Here is a 14,108-nt window from a genome sequence, read left to right as displayed (position 1 = left end):
TCTATAACTGTGTTTTGCCTTTTTAAAAATTTTTTTTAACTGCTTCAGTGCTTTATAAAATGGAAAAAAACCCCTGATATTTCTCTTTATAACTTGCTTTTTTTCCTGGTTTGTTTTTATAAGCAAAACAAACCCTATCTTTCTCTCCAACTCCTCTGCTTTAAATCAAGAAGCAAGCTCCTGATGAGTGTTCACGCAGCTGATTAGAAAATTGTCTTATAAACAGCATCATTAAGTGGCATGCCAATCAGTGGTGATACAGTGGTATTGCTGGTGCCTGCGTAAATTATAGAGTTATGCCCTACGCTTGGGAAACCTAAATGTACAATTCTGAGATTTCTTATTGGCAATTAGATTATAAATGCCATGTTCTGATGCTTAACAGCATGAGAATATTTTCATCACATACTGTATCTGCAGAATACAGAGAGGAAAAAAAATCTCTAATTGGAGCAGACCTTCTGAAGAAGCTGTTATGAAGGAACCCCCAACACTGAAAGCTTATAAAAGAGGAACCTGTTTTTAGGTTCCTCAGGAGTGATGCCATAAGAAAGCTATACGGATTGTAAGATCTCTTGATACCCCTTCCACCCCATTTATTTGGATTTACTATTTGCGTTATGACATGTATTACCACCCACTTAAAATATACTAAAAATATTTGGACTTGTTTGAAAGCTTTCATTAGTTTTATCAATATTTTCTTATTAAATACAAGGAAAAGCTTCAAAATGTAGGTAACACAGGAAACTCAGCTACCACATACTGACCTAGACTTGTATTGATACAGACATGCTACATACAGTTTACCTGTTAATAGCACATGGACCCACATTCACTCGGATATGATACACACAGAAGATGACTCTTAAGAAATGCTAAGGCTGCAGAGTCATGGACTTGAGAGTTATGGGTTGCCAGAATTAAAGTTTGCTTGTGAAATTTTAATTCAGGTTCTTTAGCTTTCATCCTTTAATGATAGTCACATTAACCAAGCAGGCCAGACTCTTTCAGTAAATAGTATTTTCTTAACCGACACACTTTGAGCCCTGATTCATCACAGGGCTTTATGCCTTATTTACTTCATAGATTTAAACTGCACTGAATGCATGCATATTGAATTCCTCATGGGCTTCTGTACATTGCTCATTGCAACAGAATTGATAATGCCATTGCACCTGTTAAACTGTTCCAGAGCAAAGGCACAGACACATTGATGTCAAAAGTGGGTATCTTAAAGATGGTACCACAGCTTTCATTTTGGAGTATCCTGTGCTTTACAAGAGCAAGGCTCTCAGGAATGTCAGGATGCTGATAGCTCAGCTCAAGTGCTAAAAGAAACGAACGGCTAACCAACCTGCAAGTAGCTAAAGTACTTGTATAGAGTAAAAACTCCAGACAATCAACTGCCTGAAGCTCAAGAAAATCCCTCGTTTCAGCAGCACTTCACTTTATTCCTCCCAGTTTCTGCAGTGGGAGAGGCACACCTGCACCTTTGACTACGGCTCCAGATTAATTCCCAGAGAATACACCTGGGACACTGAATGATGCCCGTGTCCTGAATCTATAAGCATGATTACATCCAAAAACACTACTTAGTTTTATTTATCTCTTTCTGATCTTCCTTGATTCAGAGTCTTGAACTGGTAGCCATAAGAGTGCAAGTCTTCCTTCCTGTTTTCAAATCAAATGTCTAATACCATCTTTTGCTGTTGGATCAATACCCAGGCAGATCCTGAGGACAGGCCTGTATCACTTGAGCTGACCCATTTACTGACAGTGGAAGTAGGTTATTATGCCTGGACAGCAGTGGAAAATGAGGGAGATTGCTAACAGCAGAGAAATAACAAAACCAAGAATTTTTGGTCTCAGTTCAGTGCTTCAAAAGGGAAGATGACAACTGCCTACTTAAAACACCTCTGTTATCCTTTTCTCAATCTCTGTATTCATATCTTCCCACATTTTGGTATCTGTCCTTTCTTCTCTCCAAAACATGTCTCTAATCCCAAATGCAATCTCCTCACATCCCAGTTTTGCCACTCTCTGTCTTTTTCTTCCCCTTCCTGCTGTTGCCCTGACTCCCCCATGTGTATTTACTGCCCAAAAGACGCCACAGCTGCTTCTACAGCAAGACATAAATTCATCTATCAGAAATTTGTATTTTCCAACTCACCTGAAAACAACAGATTTGCTTAGTGGTCTGTAATTAGTATGTACATCTAAAATTAATAGTTCTAGAGCACGCTCACTACAGTGAGTCGTTAACGGCTTATTAATTACACATCAGGATGCCATAAACAACTTACAATCAAAACATAACTTTTTAGAAGCATGCAACAAAAAAAAGTCAGTGACGACATCCACCAGACTTTTGTCCTCTCCAGAACTTCATATAACAGAAAGGAAAAATCCACCTCTTCTTTTCCACAAACATCTAGAGGCAAAAACTGGGAGACACCAGGGCTCCCTCAGATACAATGTGCAAAATGTTTACAAAGGGAGCAGCGAATGAAGAATTGAGACACTGTAGAGGGAATAGCCAGAACTGTGTGCCATTAAGGTACAGGAATAGATCACTGCAGAGGAAATAATTTCCCTCAGTGTCATGTTTTTGGGGAGAAGAGATCAATCACATACACCAGTATATACTTAAAAATAAACAGAACGAAAAGGTCCATAAACAAATTGGAAAGGAGGAGTCAATTCTTAACGGTAACACCTACCAACTTGAACACCACCACCACCACCACCCCCCCCCCCCCCAAAATCTAAATAGCACACTTGTTCATTAACTCAGTCACCACAGACAAACGCATCTCATTTTTTAACTCTGGGAGACTCTAGACAGATGTGATTGATTTGTCCTCCTACCGGTCCTTGCCCTTTTGTGGTTTTGCAGAGACGTTGGGAACTGGCAATAACTCACCACATGCCTCAGAGAGCTTTCTTGTTTTTGGAAATCTCTCGGCAGCGTGACATTTACATTTATTATGGCTGATTCTGGGCATTTAAATATGAAAACAATTAAAGTATATTTGCAAAGGATATGACAAACGAGCATTTGTACTCTGGCCAATTTTTCACTGACTTTCATTCAAGTACACCATTATGTTTCAGCTTTGACTCTGCCACTGTCTAAATGAGATGATTTCCCAGTATCCATATGGTCAGGTTGACGGATGAGAATGCCTTTAAGGTTAAATGTCTTTAGTATAAACTCAAAGGTCTCTTTCTTGGACAAATTCTGCCCCCGCACTCACCGATAAAAATTCAGAGGCACTGCTGAAACCCACAGAATTACTCTGGACCCCCACCAATCTAAATGGTAGCTCTCTGTCTCTCTGCAGATCCTTCTCTTCCCCAGAAAGGTGCTTCGTCTTTACAACTCATATCCTTCAGTAGCAGAAGGTAGCTTTTGATTTTCATGTGACTTTAGTTTTCTCACCAATCTACTGCCACCAGAGAGATGATGATTATTTGCACCAAAGCTGGGCTGAAGCAGAGCACCTATTTCCTCATACCTCCAGGTTACATTTCCATTAGGAGGAGGGACTGAAGTAATATGGGATGCAAGGGAAAGAACAGCATTTTACTTTCTTGACAACCCTCTCACCTCTATATTAATAATGAAATTAGTTTCTATAGTTGCAATGTGCCACGGCAATGGAGCTAGACATAAATAAGTGTCTCCAGTTTACTTCAGGATGGTACTACTTCGGTTGTGGAGAGCCATGTGCTCTGTGCACAGCTGTGCTGGAGAAGTCTCTCTGAGATTTTTTTATTCTACCCCTTCCTGGCAATTACTGCCTATTACTGCAGTATGGAATATACACTCCCTTTGTCCCATTAAAGACAACCATCCAGCTGGGCTAAACTTACCCCTGGAAGTGGTTTGAGCTAGTTCAGAACCAAGATACTCACATGAATCTTTCCGTAAGTGGAGTCCTACAGCAGTAATGTTGCCCCAACAGTGTGATCTGGAAGAACGTATCTGTTTATCACCTTAAAGCAGCCTCTCCAAAGTGAATGCCAGGACCCTGCTACCTCGCTAAAGAAGAGCTGGAACCAAATCTCCCTCCCACTAATTCCAAACATTCATTGAAATATGTGGAAATGGACTGAACATGTGACCTCAAATCCCCATTTCGAGCCCCTTCACAAAGTTTGACTGAGTTTTCAAGCTGCTGTTCAGGAAAAAACGGAAATACAGCTTTAGGGGCCCAGCACAACTGAGCTCTGTGTTCATCAGTCCTTTAATGTATGCCAAATGGTCTTTTTGGTTCGAAATAATTTCATGCAATGCTAAGCAATGCCCTCATTGTTGCTTTTGCTGACTTGCAGTAAACCAGTGGGATGCCAGGCTGCCACCATCAGAACATCTGCTTTATTGGAAAAGTATTTCAGCAGGCCTCGCCTTGTAATAAATGATGTGACCCTGGAAGGCAGACAGCAGCACTCCTGCAGGCAAATAGCTCACAAAAGGTCAAAACCACCTGAAGCTTTGGGAGAAGCAGCATCATTTCTGTCACCACACCCTACCCAGGGTTTTAGAGCTGTAATGAATAAGGGAAAAAATACATCACTGAAGCTCTGAAGATAGATCCCAGTTGATGGACTGGGAGTCTTCTACCACTGAAGAACATGAGAAGGGAGGGAAGGAGAGAAAAGCAGAGGAAAAGGGAATCCAGCTGTGAAGCTTTTTACTTTGCTACTGAAAACAGAGCTAGTCCTGGGAGCGCTGTTTAGTTTGCCTCAGTCAGAATGAAATGGGGCAGCAAAATGTGCCATATAAACTATTTCAGCTATGAAACAGGTTACAGAGTGCTTATACAAACAGCTTCACTAGCACACAGATACCTGCCCATCTTAATTCACAGCCTTTTCCAGAAGACTCCCTTACCCTCTGATGTTTTTTAAGGAGTTACTAATTTTCTTTTGTGTTTTAGACTCTGAATTCTCATAAAACATAAACCCCCACTGCCTTTGTAATCTTTTTGTTCCATTCACAAGGCAATGTCAACAAAACCCCAATGAAGTAAAACAGTGAAAAAACCAGTGCAAACATTTCAGTTTTACCAACAATGTAAACAGCATCAAAAAGATTTTGGATCCTCTTTATCTACCTGTGAAGTTAGTAGTCAGTGGATGCTCTGTTGCTACAGCTAGATAAAGGTCCTGCTCCCATTGTTATTGCTATTGCCTTTTGAAGTGAAATGACAGTGGTGCTCTTTTGGATGGTAGCATTTTACAGCAATTTAACTTCCTGCCTAAAGAAGCAAATTTGCATGAAAATTATCTGGAAAGCACAATCACATACACATTCAGTTTTTATGTATATGTGCTGGCATTTTCAATACAGGTATGACATACAGCATATCAAAGGCCATAGGGATGAAGAGTAAACTAGTTGGCAAGATTATTTTCTACAGTCATTTCCTAGAAAAGTAACCATTTCCTAGAAAAGCCTACCTTACCCTCCCACATCTTCTTCAATGAGCGGTGCAGCTGATTTCTACCTTCATTCTTATTCACCTTCCATGAAAGCACCACTGAGGACCTAATGAAGAATGCTGGGTAGTTCTGGCATTATTGGATTTTTTGTTATTTATTTATTAGACATGAGAGCTGTTATCAGCAAGCAGCCAGGTAAGTCAAATCAGATAAAGCATTATCTGATTCCTGAGCTGTAAATCAGATTTTAATAGAGCAAAGATTTGTATCCCTTTGGGAGTGGAAAGAATATGTTTATAATGTGTTCTGAATGTGTGCTACACAATAGCAAGTATGGATAAAAAATATTTTCTCTAATCAATTTTCCACTTTCTTCCTCAAGTTCTTTCACCCATAAGATGAGAACTAAAATAAAGTTCTGTTTGTGCCACGTGCAAGCAAATAACTGAGATAAGCATGCATAAAGGTATGCATACACGTTCCATCCTCACACAAACACACAAAAAATACTGAATTCTGCAATATTAATAATATAATCAAGACATCATTGTTTCTCTGCTGGCAGAATAATTTACAGATTTCAGGTTTATCCAATTCAGCCACTGAAATGAGACCTTTTGTAGCCTACTCTCAACTCCAATACAGCTTCTGTCTTAGGTATTTATCCTTGTCTTTTTCTATTCAGAAACTATGAACTCTCATGACAGCACCTGTAGATTAGACACAGATAACATCTGACTACCCCTTGAAGGCTTTACAAATTTTAATCAGCAGAGTAATCTAGATATGCTCAGACAGAAATTGGTGTTAGACATTAAAAACCTTGATGCAAAGCCAGCTCTTTCTTGTACTGCAGTGTTATTTGAATTCTGAGTTGCTGGAAATTATGGTTTGCAAAAATGAGGGCTCTCCTCTCACCTAATGCATCATTTTTGACTGTTCAGACAGAACTGAAATTCTGGAATTAGTTTACCACTCAGATACTTAAAACAAATACTTTGAGGACTCAAAATTACTTTTTAAAATCAAAGTTGCTAGGTCATATTCAATTAATACCATAACAAACTGGAGAAAAAGGCCTTTCGTGTCATGTTAGGCTTAAAAATTCCATTTCTTTCATGATTTACACATGAAAATGAATTTATAACCAAACCACTTTATTAATTGATGTATATGAAGGTGTGTGCTGAGTGCCATTAATGAATAAACAGGGAAAGCTCTGCCACTGACAGCCATCAGCAGCAATGCTGACATCCATGTCACACTTCAGTATCTTCTTATTCCCTTTTCTTCCCAGGTGAGCCTTTGCTTCTCCATCACAATTTACAGAAGGACTAACATTTTTAAAAGTAACTGCAGAACTACAGGCAGTGCAGAAGTTATTAACAAAACAAAAGCTAGTATCAAACTTGGGTTACCTGAATGTAAGGGTTATTTATTAGGGGAAAAATCCAACCAAGTCACAACTAACCACATGCTGTAATTGAGATACTGGTTTCCCTTTTGGGGGATGCAACTACAATGTAATTTGTTTTATCAGTATCTGAACAACAACCTGTTTCAAAATCTGTATTTGAATGAGTAAAGGTTAGCTCTAGTCATGTGGGCACAAGAGCAGTTTCAGGTTGTAATGACCTTGGTGTCTCAGATAGATTAAACATCTTCAAGGAAGACCAGATCATTTTTGTTTTTATATATCTGTGATGATATGCAGAGAAATAAATGAAGGAACTACGACCTGTGAGAAACATGAATACTGGGTCTGAAAGTGTAGCCTGTAATGGGGTTCAGTGTACACATCTCCAAGGGAAACACTGTAAAAGGGCTGAAGTTTCCTCTTGGAAACAGACAGCAATAAAGACTGGGAGAAGCAGAGATGGTGGTGTCGTGTTAACATGAAACAAGTAGGAAACAGTCACTTAAATACCTTTTTGTCCCCCAGAAAAAGAAAAAAAAAGACTGAATTAAGTGTAATAAAAATCCCCATAGTTCCATATCTAGCTATGCCTCTAAGTAACCAGAAGAAGTTTATTACAGTATAACTAGAATGATAAACATTGAAGAAACTGGTATCTCAACCCAGTCCTAGGGACAAATTTAGTATTTGTTACCACTGCACCTCCCACTGCGTTCCCCTCCAGCTGGCACAGCTAGACTCGCAACCCCTTCCTCCTTAGCTTCCGCAGATCAGGCAATCATAATTTAGTAGTAACAAAGCCGTGTCATTTGTGGGAGCAGACAGACCATCTTTAAAATTACCATCTTTCTAATGAGCACTTTGTAAATCTGATGAAATTTATGTCATTAAAGTAAAAAAAATTCTGATGTATATGAAAAATAACTTTTTAAACTACGCATCAAAACCACAAGAAAGGACTGCAACCTCACAATATCTATCACATTTTGATCCACACAGTAGCCTTTTGCTAAGTGACACAGGCATCAGAGATGCTCCCTTCGTTAACATGAGACTGGTTTAAGCTTCTTTCACTTCACTCTGGAGGGTAGAACATTTACTGAGAAATGGGTAGTCCCTCAGTGCAATGAGCCACAAAATTCACTGCACAACAGGAGATGAGCAGATGAAGATTCAGTACCTTACTTGTCAACTGTATTTATCAGTAGAAGTGAAAATATTTGACTCTTTTTCAAATTAATAGAACGTCCCTTATACAATACATTCAGCTCTTACAATCCAGTTTAGAAGGAGAAAGACATCACTAGCCAGACAGCTCTTCACCTGGCAAGTCTCTCACATCCTGAAATTAATGCCACATTTATATCTTCTATCATCAGTGCCTACCACCTCCTTAACTGCACATGTTCAGACTCTCAGTGGAACAAGACACTCCCTAGACTAGCACACGTGCTGCTGGCTGGCACAGTGGGACAACCTCAGATTCATTACTAGCCAACAAAAGCACTACACTGCAAACTGTGAGAACCACGTGCCCTTTCTATGTGGGATGGCTCTAAAGTCTGGCAATGTAAATCAGACTGCAAGACCAGAGCCTTTCAATTACTGCTTCGCTTCTCTTAAGTTTTAATGAATCATTAACTAAAATATCCCGCCATTTTCCTGAGTGAATACATCCTGCATGACTCAGTGTGAGAGGAGGGGGCAGGAGGATGAAGATTGTTTCAATTTTTTTGGGTCAAGAAACCTTTCTCTACAGACAACTGTCCCTGTTCTAGATCAAATGCACCTTTTCCCACTTTAAAATAAGAAAAAGATCTATTCATTCAGAGTTGACAAACAGACAATATATGCAAAGCAGTTCAGGGGAAGTGAGGTAGCTTTAATAATCTGTATCACATTATTATTTGTCTGTTCTAACTTTATGGCTTATAACCAGGAGTTTAGGCACTCGCAGCTTCCCCTCCCTGGAGGCCAATGTATCAAGATGGTAATGCATCATGACCTCAACAAATGTTCTATTTAAACAGCACAATGACTCCCAAACGCAAAACACGTTTCTGCCTGCGATATCTAAGGTTTAAATATATTTATCTTCTTTTTTTTTTTTTTTAAAAAACCCTTCATTTCTAGAAAAAAATATCTGGCAGGGATTCAATGCCATGTTCCACCTTCAAACACGTAAGGCCCTTCAACACTGGTGAGGCTGGCGTAAATGTGCAGTTAGGATAACGTCAAACCCACCATCCCAGAGGCGCCTGACTTACTGAGGTTCCACCTGAGGCCCGTCGTGGTCACGCTCTCGCAGGAGTTCCCGATGGGGATGAGGCCACACCAGGCGCCTTCCAGTCCTGTGTCCACACGCAGCTTGTGCTTGCCCTGCAAGACAGAAGGGCCTCTGGAGTCAGTGCTCACCAGGGACCCCACGGCATTTGCCACCAGACCTTGCAAATGAAGCAGAAAGTACTTGGAGACAGGTCCAGAATGTTCCCCAAAGGCTCAGGAATATTTGGCTCTGGGAATTCAGGCCATTGATGTTTACAGAGGGAAAAGAGATGCATGCTTAGGTTCCAGACCTCAGGGCTTTCAAAAAGTTTGTTTCTGGGCTTTTCTCAGCAGAAACTGGCTTTGCTCATTTTTCCCTGGCATTTTTTGAAGAGGCACTTCTGTCAAAGCTAGGCTGTTTTTTCCTGTGAAATGAAGGCATCCTGAACCATTCATTCATTTTTTTCCTCATCTAAACAGCTGTGTTTCACTCCCTAAACAATGCTAGTCAAAGCACCACTGAAACTCCTTCATTATTTTGACAACATCTGTAAAATTTCATGTTCTTCTCCAGGCATGTACTCTTCCCAGAAGGAAGAATACGTGCAGAAACTTAACTAAGTCCTAGAGAAATTAACTTAAATATTTAGAGTAACATGCTTACTAAGAACAACAAAGTGAAAATAAAACACATTTTTTGTACATCTAAGATAAATTCACCTTGTAACTATCAAGTTCATGGGATGGTGGAGAAGCAGCAGCTATTAATGATGATGGTTTTGTGACCAAGCTCTTAATTAGTACTTATAGACCCTGTGTGAATACCTTCCCAGGTATCAGCATATCAACACTTGCAAGGAAGAGTAGACCATGGAAATCCTTTACAGAATGAAAAAATTTTAAAAAGCTGAATCTTAAGAGTTCTGGTACAATTTGTGTTCTAAGAAACTAAGGAAGTGTTTCTGAAAACTAGCTACAAGAAAACAGCAAATGCAAACCAGTGACAAGATCAGTGGAGAAATCATCCTCTGGTCTCTTCCATATAGGTAATTTATTCTTTCAAACAATCATGGGCTTTATCTGGGGGAAGGTTAGGATTCCTTGAAATAGAGGTTTCTTTGGGGTTTGATTTTATTCTCTTGTGGATGCACAGGCAAGTTAAACCCTTGAGCATGTCTTTTACACACAAATTCTTCACCACTATAAAAATAAAATCAGATATGACTACTTACTAATCTACCAAAATAAAATAGCTCTCTGAAACCCAATGAGTATTCAGTGAGTACTTCGTTAAGCAAGAAACCAAGGTTTTATACCAAAAGAAAAAAGAACAGTTGAACCATAAAACTCAGGTAAATGTCCTGAGCAGCAAAAATACTGTCATAAATTTTCTTTTGGGGAACATATTTAAGCTTTTTTCTTATGTCCTGTCCTCTCATATGCTCATTCCAAACGCCCTTACAAATACAAAGTCACTAGTTAGAAAGTCAAAACTGGAGGCAGAGTATCTTATTGCTGAGATGTTGATGTCTGAGGCATTCGACAGCTTCTCCTGTTAATGCCAAATGCGTTATGAAGAAACAACTTCAATACATGTCATGCTCTCAGTTAACAAATGAACCTTGGAAAAGCTGTCAATTAGAGAATATCAGATTGCATAGCTTAAGCCTGTTTGATTGTTTGCAGAGCAACACGAAAACCAATCCAATATCATCTATCTTCTCAGGGTGTCCAGCTTCATGTGGTGATGAGCCGTGTATTTCTACAGTGGTTGTGAACGCTTGCCTGCCAAATTCAGAGGTGTAACAAATTCAGGCTTCATAACCTTTTAGCTATGCAATATGCCATTCTACTTCTCTCTCACAGTACAGGAGGAGGAGGAAAGGGAGAAGAGAGGTACAAGTACAGACTCTCTCGTTATGCAACGGCAGATATTGTCTACAATGAAGCTGATGATGAAGGAGAGAATGAAGGGGTGAGACTGTCTGTTCCAAATAAATGTACATATTGCTGCTCAGAGCTACTTGAGGAGAGGAGCAAACTCACTGCATTTATCAAATAGAAAAAGAATATGAAAAAGCAAGGTAAAAGTAGCTGGCCCGACAGAGAGCCTGATTAAGTCCTGTATTCTCAAAAACGGTGTCTACTTACTGTTAGGTTTGCATTTCTTATTTTATGACATTCTGGCCCAGCTTACAGATAGGGATTCAATTCAATAGAAATTTATGCAGAAAGCTGTCTTTCGGTGCTTATGAAATAAATTGTGGAAACAAAAGATGCCATTACCAGAGACTTGCCAATATCCAGGATTTTATCAGGAGGCTTTCAATGTCTGATACTTCCCTAAAATCCCAGTTCACATGTTCCAGTGATTATGTGAGTATCTTGACTTTCTTCCCTAAAAGAACATTTTTTATCCCTCAGCTGTTAAGAGAAATTTCAAACTAGGAGCAAGAAGGGCTAAACCCAAAGCAGCAAGTAAACAGGAACAGAAATATTAAAATGCAAATTATTTTTTAAAAAACCTCTCAACTGTTAAGCTCAACTCATGGCTTAGGGATTGGTTCTCTGATATTACACAAGACAGTTTTTAAGACTTTAAATAAATCAGTAAGGCATCTTAATATTATTGGGGGCAGAAAAGGGAAATGATTGTTGGGAAAAAAAAACCAAACAAAACCCCCCAAATAACACATTTTTTCCAAAAAAGATTAGTCAGCCAATGCATTTGTACAGTGTCTAAATTCAAAGCACTGTGAGTCTGCCATGGGGGGAATTAGGTGTCCAAGATTATCTCAAAATTTTTGAGTACAGATCTTTCAACCAAGCAAGATGGAACTGCTATTTGCAGGAGGAAGGGAGGATCAGAGCTCATAATTTGCAAATACAAGTAATTATTTGTTCTATTTAAGTCTCTGTGATTAAAGGAACAATTATATACTGGCACTTAAAATACAAAACTGCTTTCAGTTTCTGCAGAACTCAAAGTTCCAAAATCAGGATTAAAACGAAAACCAAAGTCTGACTAAATAAATCCCTCCTTCTTAAGTTTTTTTGCCTCTGTAAGAGGTAAGTGAAATATTTTCACACTTAAGAATCAAATATTACCACGTTTGAATGATACTGGTGATAAAATAATGGCAAATAATACAGCTGCATTGATTTTTATCTTATTAAGTCAGTTTTGAAAAACATTGATCAATCTTCAGCATTGATTTTTTTTCTTCATTTTGTCTCTGATGCTGAGAAATAAGATCAATTTCTAAGTTCAGCAATAAGAAGAAAATGTCAGAAGATATTTTTAAGAACACTTCATCCATATAGGTTAAACTTTCCCTTTTGATTCTAATGTCTTGTTATAAGAATGCATTTAAGCAGTAGTGGGTAAATATAAACCCATTCCAACACTGTTTTTGCTGAGGAAAGACCTAAAGATGTAGTTGATCTGTCACATCTCCTAACTCAAAGGTACAGCAGTCTGGTTGCCAGGAACTCATATACCTAACCCTATTCAAGGTTGTAAGATGCTAAAATCCTTAGTCAAAAATTTGCAAGCTGAAAAGCATTATGAACAGTATCAAGACAAAAGCTGATGGCTTCTATGCCTGCACAGGCACTTCATAAAAGTATAGAGAAATTTACTTCTCCAAGCGCTTTCTAGACCAACTTGAATAAATGTATTGCAATAAATGTATACTCTAAAATAGATATCAAGTATCAAAATGTTACGAAAGAGAGAGAGAGAATGGGGACTGATCTTCAGCACTGCATTCTGACGGGATCTTGGAGGAGTGAAACCTGGACACAGAGGAGAGGCACGAAGCCAGTTAACAAGATGCTGGGAAAGAATAAGGAATTAAAATTAAGCTTTAAAAAACAAACGAAGAAAGATATAATAAACAGATCTTGGAAACTGCTGAAGCACTAGGACGTATAAAAGGCAGTGGGGAAGGAAAAGGAACGAGTTACAGGATTAAAGGACAAAGCAACCTTACTCTAATTTTCAGGCTGCCCTGACAGTATGTCCAGCATAAATAAATCTACTGAATAACTTAACTCCTAGAAGCCACTCATTTTCTAAATGGTATACTTTCACCTGTGCTTGCTGTGAGATCTGGGACTACAAAGAAACAAGATTTCTTGACCTCTGGCCTACAATACCTCCTCCACTAGCTAGATCTTGTTTTCCATAATCTTTTAATAAAACATCTTTTTATATCAGCTTTATTTCAACAATTATGCCATAGATGGCAGCACACACTTGAAAACAACAACAGCAGCAAAAAACTAAATACAGATGTCATAGTGTTACCCAGGGAAAAGGCAAAAACCACAATCTGTTTTAGTACATAAACATCTGGGTGCAGAAAATGGCACATACATAAAAAAGACTCATGGAATGGGTGGAAATCAACATGATCACCAAAGACTGCAGCAGAGAGGAGGAGGAAAGGAGCAAGGATGAAACCAAGGTGAGAACATTTATGTTTAAAATCAAATATCATGATTGGCAATAAAGTAAAACAAAGTTCCAGAAATATTTCTACTAATCATTAGTTGTGTAAGAGCTTGACTTAACAATAATAAAAGCTTTTAGGCTGAGATTCTGAGCATGATAAATACAGCCATTTTTTTTAAAAGGATGTATTTAAGAAGAGCTTTTTGTTATAACCCTAAAATATCATCAATTGTCTTTTCAAGCAAATATACATAGTGCCAAGTTGCTATTACATGAATGCTATTCAAAGAACATTATCTGAGCCAACCAGGCTTTTTGTTGCTGTTGAAAATAAAAGTATCCACAGTTCCAGTGAAAACCCAGAAGTCTCAAAGCTCTTGTATATCATATCAATGACTGCTTAAACTCATATGGAAAACACAGAAAATTTATTGTATTCAAAACAATATTCAAAACTGTTGGACCCAATCCTGCCGATCCTTCTTATCAAATGTTAGTGCTCCTGTACTGAAATGG

At 38.6% G+C, this 14,108-nt stretch overlaps 1 protein-coding gene across 2 annotated transcripts in view; it reads right to left on the bottom strand.

The window, feature by feature from the left end:
• TPK1 (thiamin pyrophosphokinase 1) overlaps positions 1-14,108 on the bottom strand; it is a 321,381-nt gene that overhangs the window by 53,248 nt on the left and 254,025 nt on the right. For both annotated transcript variants that reach the window (XM_074842940.1, XM_074842930.1), the window contains one exon: positions 9,136-9,247. In XM_074842940.1, the coding sequence (XP_074699041.1) occupies positions 9,136-9,247 (112 nt within the window). The remainder of the gene's footprint in view (positions 1-9,135; positions 9,248-14,108) is intronic.

This window comes from Strix aluco, chromosome 1, assembly GCF_031877795.1.
Source record: "Strix aluco isolate bStrAlu1 chromosome 1, bStrAlu1.hap1, whole genome shotgun sequence".
Classification (NCBI taxonomy): Eukaryota; Metazoa; Chordata; class Aves; order Strigiformes; family Strigidae; genus Strix; species Strix aluco.
This window is presented reverse-complemented; position numbering and strand designations above follow the sequence as displayed.